General features: G+C 44.5%; 1 protein-coding gene across 4 annotated transcripts in view; it reads right to left on the bottom strand.

Annotated features, from left to right (window-relative positions):
- The window catches only part of ZNF608 (zinc finger protein 608), a 289,656-nt gene that overhangs the window by 169,378 nt on the left and 106,291 nt on the right, over positions 1 to 13,987 (bottom strand). For all 4 annotated transcript variants that reach the window (XM_060235528.1, XM_060235526.1, XM_060235524.1 and 1 more), the window contains one exon: positions 6,929 to 7,184. In XM_060235528.1, coding sequence (XP_060091511.1) covers positions 6,929 to 7,184 — 256 coding nt within the window. The remainder of the gene's footprint in view (positions 1 to 6,928; positions 7,185 to 13,987) is intronic.

Here is a 13,987-nt window from a genome sequence, read left to right as displayed (position 1 = left end):
ACTTACCGTGAGGGGTCCTTCTCCTCAGAGGTTCGGAGGACATCTCTGAGGGTTATTCCTACTATTCCTTCAGGGAGGCAGGAACACTTTTTTCAACTTCCTGTTGGCGCCTTCGGAATAACCCCGCCCTCAGTTGTGGGACTCCGAAAGCAGTGTCGTCTTCCCTCTAACTAGAAGGACTATAAACACAACTAACAACTCGTTTTAACATGTAAACTGTAAACTTGAACTCCGATAATACTGAAAGTAACACAGTACAAGGGAGATAGGCTATAGAAAGAAACCTAAGCGATGAAATGAATCTGGGAGTGGCGAGATGTCCTCCGAACCTCTGAGGAGAAGGACCCCTCACGGTAAGTCCAATGGGCCGTTCTCCCTCAGAGGTTGTCGGACATCTCTGTGGGACCTATCAGAGCAGTCCCCTTTAATCGGGTGGGTCTTCATCGCTGACCTCCCCCAGAACATGCAGTAATACCTTTCTCCCAAATGCTGCATCTGCTGATGCCATGGAATGGATCTTATAATGTCTTATGAATGTAGACGGAGAGGACCAAGTAGCAGCTCTACACACCTCTTCGACTGAAGCCCTATTCAGCAGTGCCGCGTTTGTGGAGGCACTCCTAAGAGAATGTGCCGTGATTCCTCCAGGTACCTGTAACCCTGATGCCCTATATGCTTCGCTGATACAGGCCTTCAGCACTGCACTGATGGATGAATTAGACATCTTGTCTCCCACTCTTGGAGGAGAGATGTTGATGAACATGGATTCAGTTTTTCTAATTGACTCAGATCGTAGAATGAAAATCTTCAAGGCCCTGCGCACATCTAACGTATGCCAGACTACCTCCTTTGGGTGTTTGGGTTCTGGACAAAAGGTGGGTAAGTAGATTTCTTGTGAGCGGTGGAACCTAGAAGCAGCCTTAGGAATGAAGGAGGGATCCGTGCGCAGAACCACCTTTTCTTTGTGGAACACGCAAAGACCCGCCTTCACTGATAAGGCCCCCAGTTCCGAGACTCGACGTGCAGGCGTGATGGCTACTAAGAAGAGAGTTTTCATTCGCACCCATTTTAAGTCCACCTCTCGAAGGGGCTCAAATGGCTTCTTGGTAAGTGCTGATAAAACGGTATGGAGCCGCCAAGACGGAAAGCGATGGACTGTCGGAGGAGATTTCGATTTTGCCCCCTGCAAAAATAATTGGATGTGTGGATGTTGAGATAGCCTATACCCTCCAACGACCGGTAAGACAGTGGACAGGGCAGCTATCTGCCTTCTCAGCGTAGCTGGTTTTAACCTGGACTCCAGGCCCTCCTGTAAAAACGCTAGTATCTCCGCAATGGAAGGGGAAAGCGAAGGAACCTTTTTCCTACGACACCATCGGACAAAGGCCTTCCAGGTGGTGTTGTATATGCGAACTGTGGAGGGCCTTCTTGATGCTAGCATAGTGTCCGTCACCTCCGGAGAGTAACCTAGATTTCTGAATGTCTCCCGCTCAATCTCCACGCGGTCAGATGAAACCACCCCGGGTCGGGGTGCCACACCGGACCCTGATGAAGCATGTCGGGAGGAACTGGAAGTGACATTGGAAGGTCTATTGATAGCTCTGTCAACATTGAGAACCACGGACGCCGTGGCCAATAGGGAGCTACCATGATGATTTCCGCCTGTAGAGCTCTCACCCTCCGCAGTACTCGAGAAACTAGAGGGACCGGAGGAAACGCATACAAGAGACCTGGAGGCCATATGGCTGTCAAGGCATCTGTCTGTTCGGCTTCTGGATGGGAGAACCTTGTGAAGTACCTTGGTAGTTGCGCATTTGTGTTTGAAGCGAAAAGATCCACCTCTGGTAGACCCCAACGCTGGCATATGAGGTCGAATATGTCTGAGCTGAGGGCCCACTCGCCCTCGCAGATTTCCTGTCTGCTTAACCAATCTGCCTGTATGTTGTCCTGGCCTCTGATGTGTTCCGCCCTTAGAGAGGCCAGATGTTTTTCTGCCCATGTCAGAATTCTTGATGCTTCCCGGTGCAACTGAGAAGACCTGGAGCCCCCCTGGTTGTTCAGATACGCCTTGGCTGTGATATTGTCCGTTCTGACAAGCACATGCTTCTGTAACAATTGGGTCCTGAATGCAACCAGGGCTAGACGAATGGCTCTGATTTCTAGCAGGTTGATGGGAAGCAGACTCTCGGACTGAGACCACCTGCCTTGGACTGGCTTGTCCTGAAGAGAAGCTCCCCAGCCCCCCAGGCTGGCATCTGTGAATACCTCCAGGTATGAGGGAGGATGGAACAACTTGCCCTGGCGAAGATGAGACAAGTCCGTCCACCATCGCAAACTCCTCTTGACTGACAACGGAATTATCAGATTTATGGCCTTTCTCTCCATTATCTGAAGTTGAAATGGTCGTAGGAACAGTTGAAGAGGCCTGGAATGGAATCTGGCCCATTGAATCATGTCTATGGTCGATATCAAAAGTCCCATTAGTTTGGCAAGCAACATCAGAGGTGATGATTTGCTCTGGATGACCCTGGAAGCCAAATCCTTGATGGCCCTGGCCTTGGACAGAGGTAGAAATAGCGAATTGCAAGTGGAGTCGATCATTGCGCCTAGGTGCTCCAACCTCTGACTCGGCTGAAGTGAACTCTTTTCTTTGTTCACCAGGAATCCGTGAGACTGAAGACACTGAATGGCCAGAGTTGTCCCCCGAAGGGATTTCTCCTTGCTGTTGGATCTGACCAAGAGGTCGTCCAGATAGGGGTGAATGTGAATACCCTGCTTCCTCAGCTGGGCTATTGGGTGAATTAACATTTTGGAAAAAACTCTGGGCGCTGTTGACAGGCCAAAGGGTAAGGCCCTGTATTGGAAGTGCTGATTCAGTACCACGAACCTTAGAAAACGACGATGAGAAGGGTGGATAGGGATGTGGAGATAAGCTTCGGTCAGGTCTATGGAAGTGAGGTACTCCCCTGACAATAGAGAGTCCATAATGAATCTCAAGGTTTCCATTCTGAAGTGACGTACTTTGACATAGCGATTTAGAAACTTGAGATCCAAGATGGCCCTCCAGTCGCCATTCTTCTTGGGTATGGTGAAAAGGATGGAGTATACGCCTTTCCCCTTCTCCAACCCTGGGACTAGTTCGACTGCTCGAATGTCGATAAGATGCTGAATTGCTTTTGAGGTGATGAGACGTTTGTGCTTCTGCTTGGGGGAAGGTGATCTGACAAATCTGTCTGGTGGAATGCGGTGAAACTCTATTGAATACCCCTCTTTTACAATTTCTAAAGACCATTGGTCTGCCTGAGAGGCCTCCCAGGCTTCTGCAAAGTGGAGTAGTCGAGCTCCCACCGGTACGTGACCGTAGTCATGCCTGCTTGGACTTGCCCTCTCTGTCAGGCTTGTCCATTTTGGAGAAGTTATTACGATTGAATTTGGAGCCGAATGAGCCTCTTTTGAAGGAATTCTTTGGTGTTTCCCAATTAAACTTCTTTGATTCAGAACGATATCTGGCCAAGGAATGTTGGGTCCGAAAGGACTGAGGGCCCCTCTTTTCATTCCTCCGAATGGATTTGGGCATGGCCTTCTTTTTATCCCTAGTCTCTACTAGGATCTTGTCCAAAGCGTCCCCGAAGAGACGATCCCCTTGAAAGGGATAGGCTGCCACTGTGGATTTAGAGAGGAAGTCAGCTTGCCAAGCCCTAAGCCACAGGAGGCGTCTAGCCACAGTAGCGGAAGCCATTGTTTTAGAGGCAAAGGTCAGTATATCTAAGGTTGCGTCAGCTGTGAATGACGCTGCCTTAAGGATGCGTGAGGCGCCCTCTAACATGCGTCTGTTGTCCTCTGGTAACATCTGGAGTAACTTACGTACCCAAACAATGGACGCCCTGGAGACCAGGGAGGCCGCGGAGGACGCCTTAACTATCATGGCCACAGATTCGTACAATCTCTTCAAGGTTGCCTCAGCTTTTTTGTCCAGGGGATCTCTAAGAGAACCCTGGCCGTCCTCTGAAACCAGTCCCGAAGACTGTAGAGCTGCTACTGGGCCGTCCACAGTTGGAGCTTGTAACAACTCATTGGTATAGGCCGGCAGTGCATATAACTTCTTTACTAAGTGAGGAAACTGCTTAAGGGAAGCTGGCTTTTCCCATTCTGCTCTAACCTGCTTTTCAAAGTATTCTGGAAAAGGGAAGACTTGTTCAGAAGCTTCCCCCCTGGGCAAGAACTCAGAATTACCACTGGTTCTTGACTTAAACTTCTTAGATTTAGCTACCTTGATTTCCTCATCAATAGGGCCCTCCTCAATTTCTAAGGCTGAAAGCGTTTTGGCTAGAAGGAACTGGTAATCTTCCTGATGGAAGAAACGACTAGCCTGTTCAGGAATTTTAACCTCCTCCTGTTCCTCCTCAGAGAAACATTCCCCCTCTTCCCTGTCTTCCTGGTCAGAGTCAGATGCCATAGTCTCGAGCTCTAAGGATTGGGAAGACTGCACTGGGGCCTTTCGCGCTGCCTTAGTGGGCCAGGAGAAAGAGCGGGGAGGGTCTGCAGGAAAGGTTGATCCTTGAGGGAGAAGCCCCAGCCGGGCGCAAAAGGAGCCCATTTCCTCCTGCATAGCTCTTCTAATAAAAAGCATAGCCTCTGGATTCAGAGGGTTGCCCATTTGTACATTACCCCCGTCCTGGAAGCCTTCGATGCGCGGTTGCAGGTAGTTCCGAGTCTCCGGAGTGCCTGCTCCTGGGGGTTGGAAGGTCTGAGAGCTACGCTCCGCACTTCCAAAATGGCCGCCGCTGCTTGCTGCCGCCCCGAGGGACGTAGCCTGGGCCTTCATTACGCGCCGTTTCTTGGCGCTGGCAGCTGGCTCGTCTGCGGCCGCGTCAGGAAGGGCGCGAACAAGCCGCAAAGGCAGGTCGGCTCCTTCGACGTGAGTCGGCGCTGCTAGAAGCGCGGCGCGCGACTCTCCCTCCTCGTCCGATAGGAAACCGTCCCTACTACAGGCCATTCTAAAACGACCCAGAACAAGTTTCCTCGGTAGTCTTTGATCAGCAAAGGCAGAAGGAAAAGGAGGGATAAGTAGATATGGAAAGGAAAGGATATGGAATGGAAATTGAGAAGAAGAAACAGAGAAAAAAGGCTGAGCCTAGCCTTGTGCTGCTGCTCCCTGTAGAGGCAGGAACAAAACTGAGGGCGGGGTTATTCCGAAGGCGCCAACAGGAAGTTGAAAAAAGTGTTCCTGCCTCCCTGAAGGAATAGTAGGAATAACCCTCAGAGATGTCCGACAACCTCTGAGGGAGAATGTCTCTTTTGTACAGCTCCCACTTGTTCCAAAAATCATCCCAGTGCCTAACAGACTTGAACCCTTCCTCCTTACACCATTGTCTCATCTCTTCTCACAGAGTAGCACCCAGCTGATCCCCCAGCTGTTAAGAAAAGGCAAACACTCACCATTTCAGCCCTTTCCCACTCTCTCCCAGAGCTCAACTGTGTAGCTCAAGGTAGTTGAGGCAGTGGCAAAGGATAAGCATGCAGTAGGGGGCAGAAAAGGAGAAAGCTGATGGGGGAAGGGAGGAAGCAGCAGTAGTGGAAAGGTAGGGAAGAAAAGAGATGGCAAGAGGACAGGGGGAGAAGTTAGAGGAGGCTTGTGGGAGGATTTCCCCTTATATATTTCTTCTTATGAACTGCTATTGTGCAAACTGATGGAATACAGCATAATGCCAATCAATTATTGTATTTTGGTACTCTTTTGAATTGAACTTTCTTGATATAGAAGTTATCAAATCACCACTGCTTCCTTTCAAGTTGACAGGAGAGATATCTATAATATTCTGGCAGTTCTTATTTAAATTCAGATCCTTCATTACAAGCAGCAGTGAAGCTGACACATACAACAATTACATCATTTATATTAGGTAGTCCAGATATAAAATCTGTTTTTATTTTAACAACAGCCAGTATCCTTCAAACTCCTTTCCTTCCCCAAATCTATTATTTAAAGCTTTTCAGGAAATTATCAATCAATGTTCTGCTAGCTGCTCCTTATTTTAATGGAACATGTCACATACAGAACATCTCTATAGATTCAAGAACAACTATCACATAGTTCTCAAGACAATTAGAACAAAATGTTTATCACTGAAATCACCTGAAAACTTATTTATAAGAAGATAAACAAAAGGTCACAACATTCACATCACAAAACAGGAGCTACCCATGTATGTCACAGAAATAAAAAACCCCCCAAAACAAGTGTAAAATTTGAATATAGTACTAGAATTTCCTCACTTTAAAAACTTCTTTGTGAGTCATGACCACAAACAAAATATCTTTATACCAAGTCAGACTATTAGTCCATCAGATCAGGTAGTGGCTTTCCAGGGTCTCAAGCAAGGAAGGCACCCCCCCCCCCCCCCCAGGCACCTGCTACCTGCAATCCTGTTCTGATGACGCCAGGGACTGAATTTGGGACTTCCTGCATGCAAACCATGTGCCTCTACCACTTAGCCAAAGTGAATCCTAAAGGTATAGCTTCCGTCACACACACACACACACACACACCCCAGGAAAAGACTGGACAATGATTCAAACCAGTTGAGTTCCCAAGCATCACTACAACCATTCTTTCAAAGAGGTCAGAACCTTTTGTACTCCAAAAGACCCTGTGGCACGTGGTGGCATACAGACAAAATAACTGATACGTTTGCTGCTCTATGAGCAATGTTATACAGATGTTAAATATCTGGACACAATTCATCCTTACAGAAACACATAATTAAGTCCATATTTGTAATCTGAAACATATAAACTGATGTATTACCAGAAGATGTCTGACTTAACCAGTGCCCAAGATCCGGTTCTAACAGCAAGTGTGTGTCCCTTAATGTGCAAAACAAGCAAAAGGAAACTTTAAAACAAAATGGAAATGAAACCAACTTACCTTCTTCAGTTTCATGCCATACAATCCCTTCCAAATTCACACTGGTCCCAGGTTCACAAGGTCCAAGGCATTCAGGTTCTGTTATTATTCCAACATCACAAGTATTTACACCCACTGAACGAGTCCGTACCAAAAGTTGTTCAACTGGGGCTGCAATGTTGGATGAAGATGGGGAAAAGTAGGAAGGCAGAATCTGAGATGTAAGACTATTGGAAATAGGAGGTGGTGGCGCAGGCACTGTAAAGAGAGGGTCGACCTAAAAGTAAAAACAGAGAAGCAATTACATTAAATGTAAGGGGGAGATAGGTTGCTCTTATACCTGTATTGATCTGAAAATATCTCCAATATTATTTTGTTCTGAAAATAACCCACATTTGAAAACAAGTTTGTCAAGATCCACAAATAAGATAGTGAAATTCACTTGTCAGACCATTAATCTTTTATGCTACCCTCCTCAATCATACGTAATGTAAAGGTAAATTTAGTCCCCTGTGCAAATAGCAAGTTGTTACCGACCCACGGGATGACATCACATCATGACGTTTTCTTGGCAGACTTTTTACGAGGTAGTTTGCAACTGCCTTCTCCAGTCATCTACCTAATTCTTAGCCTATATTTCATTCTCTGTGTTGTACAAATGTACTCTGGATGCTCTCTGCTCAACTGAAAGCCACCCAGCGAAGTCCAGTGACTGAGAAAGCGGGGGGGGGGGAATCCAAGGCCTGCATATCAAGCTCTCTAGCAACCCTTCAAAGAGGTCAGAACCTTTTGTACTCCAATTGACACTGTGGCACATGGTGGTATACAGACAAGATAACTGGTACATGATTAATAACAATGGCAGTTGCAAAAAGCATCTATTTGACATAAAATATTTCTATTGGCTAAGGCATGCTGGCAATATTTCATTGGATGGAAGTTGTGGTGCAGTTAAAATTCAGGGTGCTCAGTTTGCTTGTGCAAAGACTGATGACTGGTTCAAACTGGCTGAAGGAGGAAGGAAAGGCCCACTCTTCTCGCTCTAAGCTTCTAACATAAACATCGCTTGCTGATGACTGGAATGCATTGCAGCATCTCATCCCAAGCACTTATACTGCTGAGATGGGCTGTCTAATATCACTATTCAGAAATCCTTCCCAGGCTAGCCTAAAGAGCAAAACCACTAGGCCTGTGTCTCATACCTGTAAACAAGACCACCTCCTGTATTACTGGTTTAATTCAATTAGAACACCATGGATCTTTAGTTTTAAGATAAACAACAGTAGAAATTACTAGTACATTTTTAGTTTTACATTCTGTTTGCTCATTTTCATGTTTATTCCCCTTTTCTCAGAGGAGCAAAGGCCAATTCCTAGTCCAAGCACCGAACCAATAGTTTGTATTAACTTATTTGTATCAATCTCAGAGACATTATATGCCATACTCCCTTCATGTCTGAAGCGCATTTAAGTCAAAACCACACAATTCTTTATCTGGGTGCCAAAAAGCTTCCTTTCAGAACCATAAGAATGTTAATGGCTATACCTTCTGCCACTGTATGTTCCTAATACTAATGCTCAGCTAAGAAATAGTAAGGGTCCATGATGTAAGAAAGCTGCCATTTATGAAACAGCACCCAAGATTATATTGATGAAATTAGTTTTGTAAAAGACTTTTCATGAGGTGGAGGTGGGGGAATGTAAGAAATCTTGCTTTCCTTTCAATTATTGAAAAATCTTGCTGACTTCTATGTTGTGGTTTTGGAAAACTGTGTAATCTATTATTGTGAAAAATGAATTGAGATCTTGAAATTACAATGATTTATTATAGCATTAAACTTTATGACTTAAGTGGGATGAGAAGATGGTGAATAAAGGACCACTTGGTCCCTATGAAGAATCTGATTTCTCCTGAGTGACTCTGCCTGGGCTACAGTAGCCAAAGCACTCTTCTCTTCCTTCTGAGCTCTATGAAACTCTTCGGCAGGAGAGGTGGATAAAGACATGGGGAAAGAGTGCTGTTTCTTGTGTATCCCACTTTCTCTCCCTCTCTCCCATACCTTTTGTCACCAGAAAGGTCTTGGGAAAATAAGGAAAGACAGAGAAGGGCCTGGCCATGCAAGAAAGAGGATGCTTCACTTGTACACCTCTTTTTCTCAGTCCAAAATCAGTTTGCAAAAGAAGTCAGAGCACAGTAACATAATCAGAGTTTTTCTCCTCTTGTTTATTCACATGCTCTATCCAAAGCCAGAAGGAGTAAAGAAGAGAGGAAGGCAAATAAAGAATGGTGGTTAAACTTTAGATGAACTGAAGAACTTTCCCTTCCCCTTTATTATAAACCAATCAATGACCAGGGATAGACGGATGCATGTTGAAATAAAATCTAAAGATAGTGGTACAAAACAACCATAAGTAAATGAACACAGTATAGAGACATGTAGTAAGAGTCCCACTTGCAGTCCTTATTTAAATCTAGAATGACATACATACTATAAGCAACAGAATCAATCTGAGTTGAGAGCAGGATAAAATGTGGTTTTTGAACTTCCAGGTTTGGCAATACCCAATTCCTCTGATTCCACTGGTGATTACCTGATAAAAACTTGGAAAAGCATGTCTGAGTATGGAAGCTCTGTATTTCTGGGTTTATCCTCCTGCCACCAGCTATAAGATGCTGGCAGCATTAAAAGCAAGAAAGCTTTTCACCAAAAAGTCAAGCATGCAAGCCAATGAAAAAAGCAACTGTCCTCAAAAATAGATGTTCCTTGCAAACTAGTTATCAGCTAAGCAAGGTTGAAATAAAACAATATTTATACTACATTCAAGACACTAGGCCAGAATTTGCACTGCACAAGTTTTGGCCATTGCAGAGATTCTTATAACACAGGCTCTGAAGCTGGGGGAGGGAGGGGTACTACAAGATTAATGGCAGCAAAGTTTTTTTCCTGTTCTTTCTCTGAACATTTTACTCAATGTGGCCTACAACAGCACAGCCCCAATCTACTGCATTTTGTGCAATGACATGAAACCATCTGAAATGCTCTTGTAGCGCTCTATAGGATAGCCAATCCCCAGGCAGAAGATCCCCCAGTTTGGAGGCCCTCCCCCCGCTTCAGGGTTATCAGAAAGTGTGTGTGTGGGGGATAATAATGTCCGCTGGGCACTCCATTATTCCCTATGGATACCAATTCCCATATGGTATAATGGAGAATTGATAGGCAGTTATCTGGGGCTCTGAGGGGGCTATTTTTTTAGGTAGAGGAACCAAATTTGCAGCATAGCATCCAATGCCTCTTATCAAAACACCCCCAAAGTTTCAAAAGGATAGGACTAGGGGGTCCAATTCTATGAGCCCCAAAAGAAGGTGCCCCTTCATTATTTCCAATGGAGGGAAGGCATTTAAAAGGTGAGCAGTCCATTTAAATGTGAACGTAATTGGAGTTCAATTATGTTTGTCACAACCTTGCTCCTGGCTCCACCCCCAACATCTCCTGACTGCACCCCCAAAGTCCCCAGATATTTCTTGAATTGGACTTGGCAACCCTAATGCTCTGTGAGACTAAAACTGACTAACACCCAAACAGGAAGGTTGAGAAGATAAAATGAGACATGGAGGAACCATAAACCCCATCACAAGCATTTTGGCTGAAGAGTAGGCCAGTGCTAGGGTTTTTGGTGCCTTACGCGACCTATCCACTATCGTCCCCCTGAAATTTTTTTTTTAAAGAGAGAGAATTGTAGGAGAAATGAAGAAACTTGAAACTATTTACATTTTTAATGTATAGGTTTTTTATTTTATTTTATTTTATTTTTTTTAAATGATGAGATTAAGCAATACAAATTGTGAGACTACTACTTGATCCTTTTAGCTGGAGGTGCCAGGGATAAGACCTTCACATGGTCATTTCTACTTGATCCTTTTAGTCGGAGGTGCCAGTGACAAGACCTTGTGCATGCAAGAAAGATGCTCTACCACTGAGCTATGACTTCCACCCCATGGCTGTTAAAGTAAAGTAGGAAGGATGAGTGGCAGCATACAACTTCAACAGGAGCCAATTTTTAGCAACTGCAATTGGCTCTTCTTCAGCTTTTACAATTGGTTAATTTATCCCTGCTGGGCTCCAAGGAACACACTGCGCAGATACCATACGCTTTTGCACTCCCTGGGTCTGTAACAGACCTGGAGAACACAAAACTGGCAGGGTAGCATCTGCGCTCCATGGAGCCTGCTTTCCATTGAAGAAGGCAAGCTCCAAGGAGCACACACGCTGCACGTGGGGAGAGGAGGCACCTTACAGCACCCCCTAAGCCAGGTGGCACCCTAGGCAGCCGCCTAATTGGCCTACTCCCATGCACCAGCCATGAGAGTAGGATACAATTGTGTTAATCTTTTGAGTTAACAGAGTTCTACCCTGTTCCAAAATAAAAGGTAACTGACTTTTACACAGACAGATGTAATTGCTGGAACTGAGATGCTATAATTATTTCAGTAAGATGATTTCCTAAACACAAAACATGTTGTTCTTCAAAATCAAAACAGTACTGTTTTAAATGCTTGTTCTGTGTGAAAGTTCTGTGTTGTTGCAGTGCTTGAATACCAAAGACACTGATATGACTTAAGAATACTGAGAATTCTAATGAAGTTTTCTCACTCTTTGGGATGGCAAAAAATAAGTTTGCTCCAGCATAACAAATTAGTTGATTGCTGGCCTTGGAGTAGGAAATAAAATATGTTTTGTGGAACAAGATGAAATGTGCCCAATGTAAAGTTTTTGTAAGTTTTCAAATGAGAATGGGATCAGCCACATCAGAAGGCTGTGTACAGGAGAGGAGAACCTGCCTTCAGCATCTTGAGGTTACACACTCAAAGGATCCTGCATCTCATTTGTGACCATCTTTCTCAATAATGGCTGTATCAAATACAAGTCAGACAGAGAAGGAATAGAGGATGGAGATGAATTGCTTCTGCTGCTTTTGATAGAACTCTCTCTCTCTCTCTCTCTCTCTCTCTCTCTCTGTGTCATTCACATGTGCACACACATACGCACCACAAACAATCACATCTTAGGGTATGTACATGTGCTCCAGAACTGCAGCTTTTTGATCACATTTTAGCCAGGGGCAAAGGAATGTGATATATTTATTTAGTACATAAACTAATTTAAAATAAAATGTATGATCTCATTCTTTTACACTTTGTTCTATTGTGCCACAAAATTGAAGGAATTCTTGATTGGGTACAATGGGTTGTTGATTCCTGTGGGTATCACTGGCACAGTACCTCTTGTTTGTACTCCCTCTGTTTAGGATATCCAAAGTACAGGCTAATGTGGTCTAATGAGATAATGTGGGTGCTGCTTTCTGTTAGTGCAAAAGGTTGGATTGAACCTTGGGTTGCCAGGTCCCTTTACCAGTCTGGCAGCGGGATTTGGGAGGCATTCCGGGGGGGGGGGGCAGAGTATGTAATGTGATTTACCTGACATAATGGCATCACCCAGAAATGACATCATCGTTGGGAGTGTCACAGGGGGACACTTTGGTATTTGGGCAAAACTATGGTTTTTTCACCCTCAAAACCACAGAGTTTGCCCAAATATCAGAGCATCTCCCTACCATGTCCCTGTTTAGGAGAGGGGTTTCCCCATTGGCTGTGGCAGAAAGGAGCCCCTAAAACTGGGGGATCCCCACTTGGATCTGAGTGCTGATAACCCTAATTGAACCATTAGGTATCTTCCAATTCTGCAAAATTATTAGTCCAAGGAAAAGAAGAAAGACTCACTGCCAAAGAGGAAACATGTCTCAATAGATTCTTAATGTCTCAAGAGTTGATCCAAATATTCAGCTGCAGCATATAGTAGTGGTAGTACTTGAGACTTCAAATGGTTAATGTTTGAGTGCTTTCTGACATTAAAATAAAAGCTGAAACAACTTGCCAACTATTAAAAGCTAGCATATCAGGAACAACCTAAACTAATGGACTTATCATCACATGCTAGGTTTTCATGGGAAGCATTATTTATTTTGATGCGGAGAAGCATCTGAATTTTTCAGCTTTCACTTGCAGTCTTGAAGAAATGAAGGAATAGAATTCCCAAAGGGACTGCTTACTCTGGTTATTTCTGAATATCTGAATTGGCTTCCAAATCCTGCACCAAAATCCTGGTTCAGAATAGGATGCTAACAAGTGGCTAATTATAAGCAAAAAAGGCAGAAGCAGGAAGGCAGTGGGGGATGGTGGAGAGAGAACGAAGGCACACAAGTTTAACATCTGTTGGTGGCAGTCTGTCAAGCTGAGGAAAGTTAATGTCAAGAACAGACGCTCTGCAGTTCCTCACTGTTATTTTTGCATGATTATTCCCAGGTGTCAGGGCACACTGAGCAGTACCCTTACTATTTATCACAGAAGAGGTTCCAAGAAGGAAAAAATAAGCAACACCAAAGGCAGCCCAGTTATACAGATTGTGGCATACATGTACACAGTCAGACAGCCTAGAAAAGCTGCGGGAATATTTTCTCCCCCCACCTTATTTCATGGGCTTTTGGGGACCTGATTAGCAATGAAGGCTACAAAGTTTTAGAGTGTTGTGCTTGGCAGTTTTCCATTGCCCAAGTGTATCATTGCATCAGGCAGCGATGGCTCTTTGTACTAGAAAGCTGACAGTAAGCATCTGCCAATAAATAAACTAAGCACCCTAGTGAGCCCTTTTCATTCAGAACATGATGCACACAATAAAAAAAATAGGGGGGAGAACAGGTCGGAGAAGAAATGTCACCATTATGAAAACATAGCACTAATCTTCCCCTTACTGTGATCAGATACTTCTCAGTTCTTCCTTCGACTATGTTCTAGACACTAAGCTGTGCATATGAAAGCCAGTCTCTCAACTGTATACACAAATCTCCAGAATTACAGTCCTGGGGCCATAAAATTCCACCTCTCCTATAGAGGATTTCCTGCACTGCAGGGTGGAATCCACTGAATAACACCAAATTCCTGTAGAAAAAAACACTCCTTTCCTGCTAGATAGGAGGAAGCAAAAGAGATCCAAGTGCTAGTTTATTTCACATTATGGGTGTGGGA

Source organism: Heteronotia binoei, chromosome 4, assembly GCF_032191835.1.
Source record: "Heteronotia binoei isolate CCM8104 ecotype False Entrance Well chromosome 4, APGP_CSIRO_Hbin_v1, whole genome shotgun sequence".
In the NCBI taxonomy this organism is placed as follows: domain Eukaryota; kingdom Metazoa; phylum Chordata; class Lepidosauria; order Squamata; family Gekkonidae; genus Heteronotia; species Heteronotia binoei.
This window is presented reverse-complemented; position numbering and strand designations above follow the sequence as displayed.